Source organism: Naegleria gruberi (assembly GCF_000004985.1).
Source record: "Naegleria gruberi genomic scaffold NAEGRscaffold_162, whole genome shotgun sequence".
In the NCBI taxonomy this organism is placed as follows: domain Eukaryota; phylum Heterolobosea; class Eutetramitea; order Acrasida; family Naegleriidae; genus Naegleria; species Naegleria gruberi.
This window is the reverse complement of record NW_003163174.1, coordinates 1-13,269: the sequence shown is the minus strand read 5'-3', so window position 1 is coordinate 13,269 and position 13,269 is coordinate 1. Positions and strand designations below refer to the sequence as shown.

The 13,269-nt window shown below is 33.0% G+C and overlaps 6 protein-coding genes across 6 annotated transcripts; 3 read left to right on the top strand and 3 right to left on the bottom strand.

Annotated features, from left to right (window-relative positions):
* Positions 1-70: 70 nt before the first annotated feature.
* Positions 71-1,339, top strand: NAEGRDRAFT_76463 (uncharacterized protein; the record flags this gene model as incomplete). Its single annotated transcript, XM_002668579.1, has 1 exon — positions 71-1,339. One exon carries the CDS (start codon positions 71-73, stop codon positions 1,337-1,339), a length of 1,269 nt encoding a protein of 422 aa, XP_002668625.1.
* A 560-nt stretch (positions 1,340-1,899) lies between these two features.
* NAEGRDRAFT_82335 (uncharacterized protein) lies at positions 1,900-3,943 on the bottom strand (the record flags this gene model as incomplete). The annotated part of the gene is made up of 3 exons (XM_002668576.1): positions 3,011-3,943; positions 2,079-2,937; positions 1,900-1,992 (listed from the first exon to the last, which is right to left on the bottom strand). The coding sequence occupies exons 1-3, from the start codon at positions 3,889-3,891 to the stop codon at positions 1,900-1,902; spliced, it is 1,833 nt and encodes a 610-aa protein (XP_002668622.1). The 5' UTR covers positions 3,892-3,943.
* Positions 3,944-4,634: 691 nt separating this feature from the next.
* On the bottom strand, positions 4,635-7,922 carry NAEGRDRAFT_76461 (uncharacterized protein; the record flags this gene model as incomplete). The annotated part of the gene is made up of 7 exons (XM_002668575.1): positions 4,635-5,512; positions 5,569-6,240; positions 6,300-6,480; positions 6,518-6,729; positions 6,785-7,126; positions 7,168-7,401; positions 7,457-7,922. The coding sequence occupies 7 exons, from the start codon at positions 7,920-7,922 to the stop codon at positions 4,635-4,637; spliced, it is 2,985 nt and encodes a 994-aa protein (XP_002668621.1).
* Positions 7,923-8,354: 432 nt separating this feature from the next.
* On the top strand, positions 8,355-10,091 carry NAEGRDRAFT_76460 (uncharacterized protein; the record flags this gene model as incomplete). Its single annotated transcript, XM_002668578.1, has 3 exons — positions 8,355-8,419; positions 8,481-9,039; positions 9,099-10,091. The coding sequence occupies 3 exons, from the start codon at positions 8,355-8,357 to the stop codon at positions 10,089-10,091; spliced, it is 1,617 nt and encodes a 538-aa protein (XP_002668624.1).
* Positions 10,092-10,153: 62 nt separating this feature from the next.
* NAEGRDRAFT_54693 (uncharacterized protein) lies at positions 10,154-10,874 on the bottom strand (the record flags this gene model as incomplete). The annotated part of the gene is made up of 2 exons (XM_002668574.1): positions 10,154-10,520; positions 10,577-10,874. Coding segments are annotated over 2 exons (663 nt in total), but the record flags the coding sequence as incomplete, so codon positions are not given.
* Positions 10,875-12,343: 1,469 nt separating this feature from the next.
* NAEGRDRAFT_76459 (uncharacterized protein) lies at positions 12,344-13,229 on the top strand (the record flags this gene model as incomplete). Its single annotated transcript, XM_002668577.1, has 1 exon — positions 12,344-13,229. A coding segment is annotated over one exon (886 nt), but the record flags the coding sequence as incomplete, so codon positions are not given.
* Between the last annotated feature and the right edge of the window lie 40 nt (positions 13,230-13,269).

Sequence of the window (13,269 nt, the reverse complement as noted above, 5' to 3'; positions counted from 1 at the left end):
TAATGATTCTTCATTGTCGTCATCTTTGATCAGAATAAATAATTCCGATGATGATGAACTCGCACCAATCATGACTAACTTTAACCGATCCAATACAACAACAACAGTTTCATCTAATATAATTTCCCGATCGCCACCATCAAAGGATGAGGAGATGGCTACTAGTGGTGGTGGTGGTAGTACTTTAAATCAACAACTCCCATTAATATTAAATCATGAAAGTAATATTTTGGGAGAAAAATCGGTGAAGGCTTTTTCTGGTGTTTGGATGAGAAGGCTTGGAAGTATCTTTTCTTTCATTCCGAGAATATTTAGAAATTTATTGAGAATGTGTGGAATTAAAGCGAAATATTTAACATTTTTGGACAAGTTGCCTTCAAGGAATTTGATTATTTCTGTATTGGCAGTTATTGGATTGATATTTATGATTTTAATTGCTGTACAATCTAACAAACCAAAGGGTTTGATTCCATTGGTTAGAGATGATAATAGACTTGTTGGGTATATTGTAAAAACAAATACCAATCCATCCTTTTATATGAGAGTGTTGAATCCTGCTAGAGATACTGGATTTTCAAAGCACATGGTTAGATATGGCAATTGGGAATCAGCAACTGAAGAACTATTCAAAATGTTAATTGAGAAATTCCAAAGAGATTCAAAAATAACTGGAAAGAAGTGTCTCATTGTTGATGTTGGTTCTCATTTGGGATTTTATTCAATTTATCCTGCACTGTTGGGTTGTAAAGTTATCTCGTATGAAATTCAACCAAAAATGGTGGAAGTGATTAAGAGTTCTGCATCTCTAAATGATGTTGACAAATTGGTTTCAGTTAAAAACTTGGCTGTTTTCAGAGATGCCAGAAAATATATTCAATACTCAACCAAGTACAATGCTGATCTTACAAATGTTGTTACTGCAGATGAGGAAACTGAAAGTAAGACTCCAGGATCTGTTGAAACCATCTCACTCGATGAGGACTACTTCTCGGCAGATATTCATATCAATTTGCTAAAGGTTGATATTTCTAAAAAGTCAGATGATGTCTTTGCTGGTGGTTTGAGAACACTCTCCTTTATGATTGATCACATTATTACTGAATTGACAGCAGACGATGCTGTGCCCATTCGTTACATTTTGAATGCATACTATGATAAGGTTGTTGTTTTAGAAGATAGCTCAGGAATTTCAGGACTCTTTTTCAAATCATCCACACCAAAAATCTTTAGAGGAAGCGAAGTTTCAGTTGAAGCAATCACTGCATACTTGGGCAAGACTGGTAAGAGAAATGTTTGGTTCTCCAGAAAGAAGAACACAATCCCATACTATGGTAAATAATATTACAAGATTATTTTATAAATACTTTCTTTGACTCTTTCCGCATCTCTGACAAATCTTTTCCTCGAATTAGAGAATTACTTGCTCTCAAGTAGAAATGATCTTGATGTTCAAATTGACTGGCACTAGTTAAAATACGTTCCTTAAATTGATTTTCCAATTGTGGAGACTCTGGAATAGATATAGTATTTTCAAAAAAGGAGGTAATGAGATAATTCTGCAGGGAATTGAGGATTGAAAGAATAATTGGAGATTTGAGGTTCTTGGCTATGTGGAAGAAATCTTTCCCAACGCTTGCATTCATTTCTTGAAGATTCTTATCGTTAGTGTTGAGAATACCTTGCATGTAAATACTCAAGTTCAACAACTTGGACATGTACTCCAAGAAGAGAACTTCCAAATCTTGCTCCCCTTCTGATGTGATAACGCTCAAGAAGGTCAAACATTCTGTCAAGTTTCTTGGAATAAAGCATTCCATTTCTGCCATAACATAGTTGGTATTCAGTGACATGGAGCTGTACTGACTAGTGAGAATGGCAAAGAATTTCGTGTTAAACTTTTCAAATTGATCGACAAGTTTTGCTGATTTCGTAGTGATTCCAGAGAGGTAAGTAAGCTTGAGAAAGTTGAACACCAATTTCTTGAACTGTACACTATTGGTTGTACATCCCTCAATCTGTTGATGGATTTCAATGAGCAACAAGTATCTGGTAAATAGAGCATGTTGTAACTCCAATACACTTTGAATATCAACATTCTCTGATAACTTGTTCACAATTAGATCAAGCATATTCTTAATGACGAGTTGATTGTAGGATGAATTCACACTCTTGAATTCGAGGATGGTATTAAAGAAGGAACTCCACAGATTACAAATTATAGTCTGTATGTCATTGGTGATAATATTGAAATCCTTCTTATTTTGCTTTACACTCTTCTCACTTTCTAACAATAAGATTGGTCTATTATCATCATGTGGGGAGAGCTTGAATAGACAATAGTATTTCAAAAAGAGAGACTCTAGGGAAAAATACATGCCGTGGTAGTATGGTTCCATAATTCTATTGAGAATAGAGAGGAGAACCTTTTCTCTAATGAAAGGCATCAATTGATTCTTACTCTTATTACCATCCATACACTCAACCAAAAAGCTAACGAATTCATCTGATAAAAAGAGACGAAACATTTCGTTAAAGCTATCATCTGGACAGTTTTCCTTAATATCATTAGGGAGGTTTGCTTCAGGGAAGATCATGTGTAAAATGTAATTTCTTCTATCAATTTCCTTTCTAGAGAAGAGGGCTGGGATTACTGGTGTGGTAGTTGCTGCATTGGAGCTGCTGGAGGCAATTATCTGAGAGTTAGACTGCAATAGATTGGTCCTTTCCAAATCTACTACTGTTGCAGAGGGAACCTCATTCTTCTTAGAGACCTTTCTTTTCTTTGCTTCCTCCTTACTTTGAGCTTCCTCTTCAGCTGTCTTCATCTTTGGTCCTCTCTTCTTAGGTTCATAATAAACACATTCATCAGGTATTCCTCTCTTTTTACATTCACCACAAGGCATTCCCTTATCTTTAAAATGGGGTCTGTAAATTTTACTGTAATCTCTACAAATACTTACCACTAAATTAGAGTCAATAACAACCTGCCTAATACATTGAAAATACTTACCATTTACGATGTGATTTTCTACAATTTATACATGCCATTCTGGCTTGACTTGGATCTGTGGGTGGTTGTTGGGTTTGGGTGTTATTGGATGAAGGGGCTTGTTGGGCGGATGAGGAGGCCACTATTACTGATTGTGTTGTCTTTACCAACTCTTGGTCAGCAATACAGTGAGAAACCTTAACTGGTGTCATGGTAGGACTGTTTGTGACAATAATTCCAGTTGTTGTGGAAGAGGAAGGATTAGATGATGGTTGCATTTCAGGACTTGTCCCAATTGTTACTTGCTGTGGAGTCTTTCTGTATCCAGATATATAGCCAGGAATAAAACTATCCATAGGAACAATATCAATACTTGGTTGAATAATGGCTTGATAAAGAGGAGGTGCATATCTTACAATAGTTTGTGGTTGTGCTGACAAGGCTTCCATCAAATCATGACCACCATTACTATGAAGAGGTGGTTTTGGTTCCATATTATTACCACGCCACGATTGTGGATGTTGTTGTTGATAGTGATGAATGTGATCCACCATGACTTTTGAAGATGGTTGTTGTGAAGTCAAATTATGAATGGAAGGAAGACTGAATCCTTGTTGATGTGGAGGTGGAGGTGTCTGGGAAGGAATAAAAGAGGAAGAATTGCTCTTCATAGCAAGAGGCAAACAGGAAGGGTAAATTGATGAACTCGGATTCATCATGATTAAATTATTGTGCTGATGATTATGATTATTACCCACATGATGATGGTGACCACTAGAAGCAATATGAGAATTATTTGTGGTATTATTGGTGGAGGAGGAATTGGTTGGTGTGGATGGAGTGGATGGCGATTGTTGTTGTTGCCCAGGCTCCACTTTCACCATCACAGCTAAAGGCTTCATAGTTTTTTGTCCCTTCTTGTGTTTTTTGTGGTGTCTTTTTGATGAACGCAGAAATCGCACAGAAAGGTTAAAAACGTTTTTTTTTGCGTAAAAATTTTTTTAAGGATTTTATCGTTGCGGGTAAACGAGAAAACTCCGAGTTGAAAGGTCATCATTCTCTCAAGAAATTGCAATTCTGTTTCAATCAATGAGCTGTGTCCGACTTAACGGAAAAACAGGAAAATTCGGAAATTCGAATGAAAGCAGAAGTGAAATTGTTTATTCAGACTCTTCTCTTGTGTTTTGAGTTGCGTTTGCGATTTCTTTGTTGCCGGTTGCATCTTCTGTTGTGGCGGCAGTGGAGTTGCTGGTAAGCGCTTGTGATGTTTGAGTGTTGACAAGTTGTGTGTCAGAAGAGCTACTTGTAACAGAAGCCTTCGCAATGAAATTTGACAATTCATTAGCATCAAAAGTTGGTGCGAATGTTTGCAATTTCTTTTCTAATAGCACTGCGAATACACGGTCATCCAAATCGTAAACGCCTTCTTAGTAGTACCGTTTGATGGTTTAGTGTATTTCTTGGTCATAATTCGATTTTTAGTATTTAGTTTTGTAGATTCATAAACTTTTTTTTGTTGTTTTTAGAGATTTGAAATTTAATGTTTTAGTATTTTAACTAATACTTGTGTGAATATATATATATATATATATATATATATATGGACAACAACTCGTTTAATTCATTTTATTAATATCATTTCCCTCTATTCTTCATCATCTTCTTCCTCATCTTTTTCGCTGACATTCTCTTCATCAGATGCCATTTCTACTGCTTCGCTGTCTATGTATTTCATCGCAATTTCCTCTGCCTTTTTCGATTGCATTTTACTTCCCTTTAAAGGTGTTTCAGTTTTTTTCTTTTTGCTTGCTTTTTTCGGTGTTTTCTTGGTGGGTGCTGTTTTTCTTTTTGTAGATTTCTTTTTTTCCTTTTTTTCCTTGTCTTCAGATACTGTACAAACAACTAAGGGTTCAAAATTTACCTTCTCAAATTCTGATAATTTGAGTCGTTCTGCAGCGTGTTCGAATTGGCCATGATTACTTTCTAAACTGATCGAATTTCTACCATAACTAACTGCAGCTACTGCTGTGGTGGCAGTTCCCGAACATAAATCAAGAACAATACCGTCAACGTTGGAAAATTGATAAACAAGCCACGAAATTAAAGAAAGAGGCTTCTGACCCTTGTTACACTCTCTTGAGTTGGAGTCTTTCAAAAAGTTAGTCTCTGATGGAAAGCAAATACTGAATGGTGATAAACTGAAACCCTGTGGCTTGATATTCACTTGCTTGTTGGGGAAGCAAAGAAGGAAGCTTTCATACTTATACGTACCAAAGTTTGCACCAAATTGACGACCATTTTTCACCCAAATACATATAACTGCATTGCCTTTCTTTAGTTCAATTAATTCTTGAAGCTTTACAATTTGCTTATACTCCCCAAAGAAGATCCAAGTTGGAAAATTCGTGTCTGGAGTGATTTGGTATAAATTGTCAATAAACTCTTTCAATTGGTCATCAGTAAATAAGACATCATAAGGGGAATCTTTAAAAACACCATATGGCAAATCGCAAATCATTAAATCTACATTTGAAAATATATATATATATATATATATATATATATATTTTAAAACTTACCATACGATACTTTCTTTGGAAAGATGTTTGCTAACTCCAAAACATCTCCATATAATAATATTGCCGAATAACCATTTCGTTCTACTTTCAACTGTTCTGTCACAACTGGAAATGATACATCTGTAGTCGAAGAAGTTTTAGGGTTTCCACTTAACTCTCTTCTAATATTTAAGTACAAGTCGGTGGAAGTGAATGACAATGTTTTTTCTTCTACTTGTTTCAATTCTGAGTCGTGCATTGAATCACTAACTAATGCTTTGTAAATGTTTGGAAGTCTCTTTGCCATTCCTTTTAAATCAGGTATTTCAGAAAAATACTTTGTAATTTCGCTAAATCCAAATAATACACACTTGGTATGATTGATATGATTAACCATACTTTGAATGTTACCAAAATTCAAGAATTGCTCAAGCGAATAATATATCTCTTCTTCAGGAATACCTTTGCAACTACCAACCTTTGTAATAAAAGTAGCTAAACTTTTAAGTAAAGGAGTATTACTATTCTTCTTTTTAGTTTTAGCAATTTCAACAAGCCTATCCCAACATCTATGAGACCAAAATGATAGAGTCTGATAGTGTATTGCTGAGTTTTCATTGAGACCAAATACCTTAATTATTTCGCTTTTAAAAAGCTTTGCTCCTCCTTCCACAAATCTAATAAGTCTCCTCTCTGAAAAAATTATTTGTGAAAAAATATATATATATATATATATATATATTTATACTTACCTTCTATTCCATCTGAGTTAACGTACATTACAGAGTTAGGATATTTCGTTAGAAAGAATTTTAAGGTTCTTCTCACGTTAATAAGTATTGAAGGGAAATCCATAGCTAATTGTTTGACGTTTGTATTGTGCATTGTTGCTAATTGCAATAACTCATGATCTGGGATATTGAATACAACATACTAATACAATAAGAAAAGAAATTATTAATAAACTTACATAGTCATGTCTAGGTGTGTTTTCAGATGTCCTTTCAATCTGAGGTAATTGTTGAAAAGCAGCTGTTAATGCAAGGGTATAATGAGTACTACCATGCACAAACAGTTCGATGTTTTCTTCATCGTTCTCAATTAATTCTTGCAATTCTTCCATTATTGCATCTTCGTCCCTATTCTCTCTTTTCAACTTTTGTACAAGATTTTTGATAGTCACTGAAATTAAAATATATATATATATATATATATATATATATATTTGACTACATACCTGAAGCAGAACTGTTTGGAGCGACTTTCATCTCAACCAAACCAACTTCGGAGCTCAACGCTTTTCCACCACCTCTAATCTCATCAACAATTGATTTTACATGCTCTAAACTGATTTCACGAACAGCTATGGATGACTCTGGAACTTTAATTCTTGTTACCTTAATGGAGACACTAGCAGGAAAACCAAATTGTTTGATTATTTCTCCAGTCCTACCAAGCTCTAAATCTTTCTTGTTGGTAGGTGTGTCTGTTTTAGGTACAATGATGGAGGCAATTTTAGAGGTTGACATTGAACCTTTTACAACGTAGGAAGAAGAGGAAGTAAGAGAAGCTCTTGGTTCTGCAAATTGTTAACACAAACATAAACAAGTTAGTACTTACTTTTCTTGATCTTAAGCTTCGAAACTGATGGTGTTTCTTTAGAGGAATTAAAATCTTGAACGTCCTCTTGAGTAAAGTTGAGTTGTTTACTAACACCATCATCCTCATTCTCATCTTCATCATCAAAAATTGATGGATTTGACTTTTTATCCCTGCTTGGGGTTGTCTTATCTTTAGATGCTTCGTCATCACCCTCATTTTGCATTTGTTCTGTTAAATAACTATTCCAATGTTCTAGATATATACAAATATATATATATATATATATATATATATTAACGATACTTACTTACAAAAATATCAACCCTCTTACAGTGGGAGCGGTCAAATCCGCTCTCCTTTGTAAACTCACTTGTTAGAAGATCACCAAAGCGCAAAACCAAGTTTTTAACACCACTATTTGTCAATACAGTTACTCCAATAACCTGATTGACACTTTTAGGATCAGTAGCAACATGGGCAACAGTCATCAATTTACCTACGACTTTACTGCCACCGGAAATATCAACCACTTGATGGTCGTCATCATCAGTTCTCATCGGATAGTTTGTTAATGTTAACAAACCATCTTCAAAACGGAAAGACCAAAAATTATCACCGTTAGAAATATAATTGTTTGAATTAATTCCTCTCTTCCAACTTAAAAGTTCAATGTTTTCCGGCAACGGAATTGCTTGTCTCTTGAATGGAGGTTGTGGTTTTGTAAGATTTGGGCTTGTTGGTTTGTTTGTTTTTGCTGAAGGTGATTTTGGCATTTTTTTTTAAATTTTCAACAACAAAACAAATACATGAAAATTGAGCAGTTTTGGTTGTACGACGCATTTTTCAAATTGAAAGGGTACAATGTCATTCACCCTAGTACAACCTCATCAATTTTCAACCAAGAATACCCATCTTTATGTATGTTGTTGAAGTAATAAATATATATATATATATATATATATATATTTTTTCTTAGTGTTCAAAGGAAACTCCGAGATGTTTGAATCATTTGTTATTAAGGAACGGTATGTTGTTCACACATTTACCAGTCTAATTGTTAATTTTCTAGAGAAAATTTACTAATTTTCAATAATGATATTACTTCAGAAGAATTGTGGAATTATAAGCAGAAGTTTCATATTCATGTTTTAACACTTTTAAAGTATCATAAAAGAAACAACAACAAACAAAGATTTCTTCATGCCATGTTTATTCGTAATAACTGTTCAAACAGTTTTGCCGAGTATTTATTAAGCTCTTGTGATATGGGGTAAGTAATGAATTATCAAAAGTTTTACACAAAATAGATTATTTAAAACAACATTCTACAGACACTTTGATAGAGTTTATGGAGTAGAAAAGGAAAAAACTAAAATTATTATTGAAGATGATGATATACTTGTTGTGTTTCATGTAGATAACTTTGATTTAATATTTTCCTATAAAAGGATGAAGGTTGTACGAGCTGTTTTTACAAATCAACATTATACAGCAACTGGTTTCACATTTAAAAAACAAAAACTTGTATTACAAAAGTTCACAGTATTTGATAATGTAATATTTAATATGGACGACGGATTCTGTTATGAATCTGTTTTTAACACAATAACAAGTATTGACCCTTTTGATGATGAGAATGTTTATAGTTGTTGGGCTTTTCAGTCACATCCCTCAAAAGACGGTTTTTTTAATAATCCAATTAGAAACCCAGATGGACACGTAAATGACTACACTTCAATGTCAAAGTATCGTACTGTAAGTCTAGATCCCTATGTGATAAATTCAAACGAAGGTCTTTTACAAGTTCTGATGATGCTAGATTCAAAGTATCCAAAAGACAAAATGATAATGCTTAAGGTTGATGTAAACATTTTTCAAAGAGTTTACAAGGTAAGTTTTTTTTTAAAATATATATATATATATATATATATATATATATATTTTTAAAGATTATTCAACTGTCTCATAATTATACTAATTTTAAACACTATTCACAAAGATTTATCTGTGTAAACGGTTTCTGGCACGTTTATAAAATGGGATCAATTGTAACTTGGAGACTATTTGGAAAAAACTATTTATTGCGCTTATTGAAAGCTGCTTATCCCAATGTGACCAGCTATCTTGAAAAATCAATGGGTTTACAACAACTAACTGATATAATTAATGTTGTTTCTCTTGCTTACTACACTCTACCTGATGATTGTTATGTTAGAACTACTACGATAGCTGCCAAAAACTTTACAATTCTTTTTGAGACAATTTTACCAGCCCTTAGAAGTTATTATTATGCATTGAGAGTTGGAAATTGGAATGAATTTTCATTATCTAGAGATGTATTAACATACCTATTTATTTTGGGAAAACATAACTTGTATAGGAATGCAGAAATATTCCAATCTTTGTTATTTGAATTTTGGAAGAAGAAGTCCAAAACGTTTCATGACTTTTTTACGGAAAATTTTACTATGTTCTCCGAAGAAATTGGAGAAATTGCATTTGGGGTTATGGCTGCGAATTCCAAAAATTATACTGAAGATAAGATTTTAGATTACAAAAATAAGAAATTTGTAATGCTAAACAAGACGTTAGAATTGAATGAAGTTTACAAGGGAAAATGCATTCATGGTTATGATGGATTATCTGTCAATTCATCAGAAGTTATTGCCTGTAGAAATGAATTGAAATTGATTATTGACGAATTGAACAATGATATTTTCAAGGTACAAGATGTAACAATTACTAGAAAACAATACAAGCTGAAGGATACTTTAGTTGAATTAGATGTGAACAAAGAGGAAAAATTGTTTTTAGATGATACTGTTTTGGAGTTTAACAGATCCTTCATCAAAGCAAGGAAAAACTTTAACAACAAGAAAAAGACAAATGGTTTTAACGAGGTTCTTAGAGCTATGGATTTAAAATTAACTGGAACAAATTGATGTTGAAAATAAAAATATATATATATATATATATATATATATATATATATATTTATGATCATTTAACTTCCTCGAGTTTTTTGTGTAAATTCATAAATAGATTTCCGATGTTTATTACAACTAGGTAAAACTGAAACGGTACTACTAAGGCCTTTCAAATTCAAAGGACCACACTTTACAGTTTTAACATCAACATCTTTCGGAACCGGTTCTTTGATGGTGAACTGTTCATCCTTTCTGTCAGTGTTCGCTTTTAAATTTTTCGCAAATGGAGCGAAAGATTCTACTACACAACTTTCGGAAAGTTTAGCATTAATCTTCACATGAATAACTATCATCTTTTCTTTTGACATCTCCACATGTGAAAATTTAAAATCAGTCCATGTGGGAAATCTATAAATGATGAAGCGATGAGTCTCTGATTCGAATCTAAAAGGACGGAATAAACTTGTTGATTTGTCATTAATGCTCACTACCTTTGTTACTTTCGACGGAGTTGCCGGTAAAATATCTTCATCCGAATATTCGTAATCTTCATCTGATTGTTCGTAATCACATTCATCATCTCATCATCATAAGTTGGCTCCTTCTCAAGTTGTCTCTTTCTCTTCTTCTCAGTTTTTTGCTCAGATTCAGCAAGATAACTGTCCATTCTATCAGTAAATTCTTGTCTTTCTATCATATCTTCATCAACATTTTCGGAAACATCGTCATCTTCCGGTTCGGTTTCGGTTTCGTTTTTTGTTTTTTGTTTACCGAAAATCGAATAATATGCTCTTCTCACTTGTGAATTAGAATAACCATAAAGTTGGCCGAATTGAGTGAAAAATGGTTTTTAATATTGATGGAATATTTAACACTTTATCCGAATTCACTTGTTCATCCTGTTTACTGGAATGTTTCACGTTCATCATATTTCACAAACATTGAAAAAGGACAAAAAGTATTAGATAACAATCTACCACCACTAAATATTGATGATAGAAAAGATATTAATAACACAGCTACTGGTATGTTCAGAAGGATTAAAGCTGTTGTTGATGGTACAGAATGTAGGATTGAAAATCCGTCTGGTAGAAAGAAATCCGGATTAAGCAGAATCGAAAAGCAAAAACTATGGGCCAAACAGAAATTGTATTATTCGTATAAAAAGCGAATGCATGTATTGAAGTATCAAATGTTAGTGAGTTTGACAACAGCGAAAATTCTTGATGTTTCAAATGCGTATCCTGGTGCGATGCATGACAAAAAGATGTGGGATGAATGGTTGCAAGAAAAAGAACCGAACATTGGTCCAGACGAAAGAGTGTTAGGTGATAAAGCGTACAAAAAAGCAAAACACGTAATTTCGCCAGTGAAAGCGAAAAAAGGACAATCTCTCTCTTCGTTTGATGCATCCTACAACAAGACCTTAAAAAGCACCAACGAATTGTTCGTATTTGCTCTAAGTTGACAAACTTGTCACTCGGCTTTCAACCTGTCCGCAAACAACCACCAAATGTTCTTTTCAAATAAAAACAAAAATTTTATTAACAAAACGCAACCGAAAAGAAATCGAAAAGCGGAAAATCACGTTTATTCGGTAAACTGGACAAGGCTCAATGGGACAACACAAGTGGGTAATGCCATATATTACTCCATTTCTCCTCAACTTCCTTGCAATACAAAGTCTAACTTCTGGTTGATTTTATTTGTGAGAAAGAGAAAAAAACATTGAGGAAAAATGCATCATCCAATATTATTAAACCTTCTCACATTTTCCACTGCACCTGCTCTTTATCCATCCAGTAAGTGTACAGTACAGTACAGTTGGAAAATTGTTTGGATACGGCTCCACCTTATCTGAATAGCAAACCCTTTTCTCAAAGATCCAAAGGGCAGTTTCTCAATGAATCAATGAGATGCAGTAAGTAGTGGGAGCTTTGTAAACTTGAAAAGATCAATTGCGTAAATCATTTATTTGAATAAATTTTCAAAATCTGCCAAATAACCAAAGAAGGGAGCTGTTTCTTTACAAACTTTCTTTGAATTGTTGTATAATTCTCCAAGTGAATTCTAATATAATGGAAATTTCCAATAGGAATTGTTGCCTTAATGAGATGGTTCCACAACAATAAACTTCTCCTTTGGTTGCATACCATCTCACCAAATAATTTCTCGAATCTATGAAGGATTGTGAAGTCAATACTTACAAGTGATCAATCACACCATATTCTAAAAAAATTAAATATTATTAAAATTTTATTAAAAAAATGAGCAAACGAAACAGACAAGATTTTGAAAATCATCAATTCATTAATTCGGAGGAAATATTCACTAACAATTTTAATAATAATAATATGGAAGAGAAATCAAAAAAGGTTGTAAAACTGGAACAAGAAATATTTTCAGATGACATTTGTTTTGAAATAATTTCCATGATTGATGATTCATGGTTTATTTTAAATAATTGTACTTTAATTTCAAAACAATTCTTTAATGTGATCAAGGAACGTTCAAAACTTGCTATTCAATTTAAAAAAAAATTTACAAAGAAACGAGTTCAATTATTTTTGAAAAGTCAATTTATGAATTGTATTGTTAATGTTACATATTCTGATTGGTTGCTTGATTCTTTTGAAGAAGCCAAATTCATTAGTGAAATGAAACAATTGATATCACTTAATATTTCTGGCAATGGAATTGGTGATGAAGAAGCCAAATTCATAAGTGAAATGAAACAATTAACGTCACTTGATATTTCTGCCAATCAAATTGGTGATGAAGGAGCCAAATATCTAAGTGAAATGAAACAATTAACGTCACTTGATATTTCTGCCAATCTAATTGGTGATGAAGGAGCCAAATATCTAAGTGAAATGAAACAGTTGATATCACTCAATATTGGTAAAAATGAAATTGATGAAGGAGCCAAATATATAAGTGAAATGAAACAATTAACATCACTTGATATTTCTTACACTCAAGTTGATGTTGAAGGAGTCAAATTCATAAGTGAAATGAGACAATTAACATCACTTAATATTTGTGGCAATCGAATTGGTATAGAAGGAGTCAAATTCATAAGTGAAGTGAAACAATTAAAATCACTTGATATTTCTTACAATCGAATTGGTGTAGAAGGAGCCAAATTCATAAGTGAAATGAAACAGTTGATATCACTTAATATTGAAAAAGA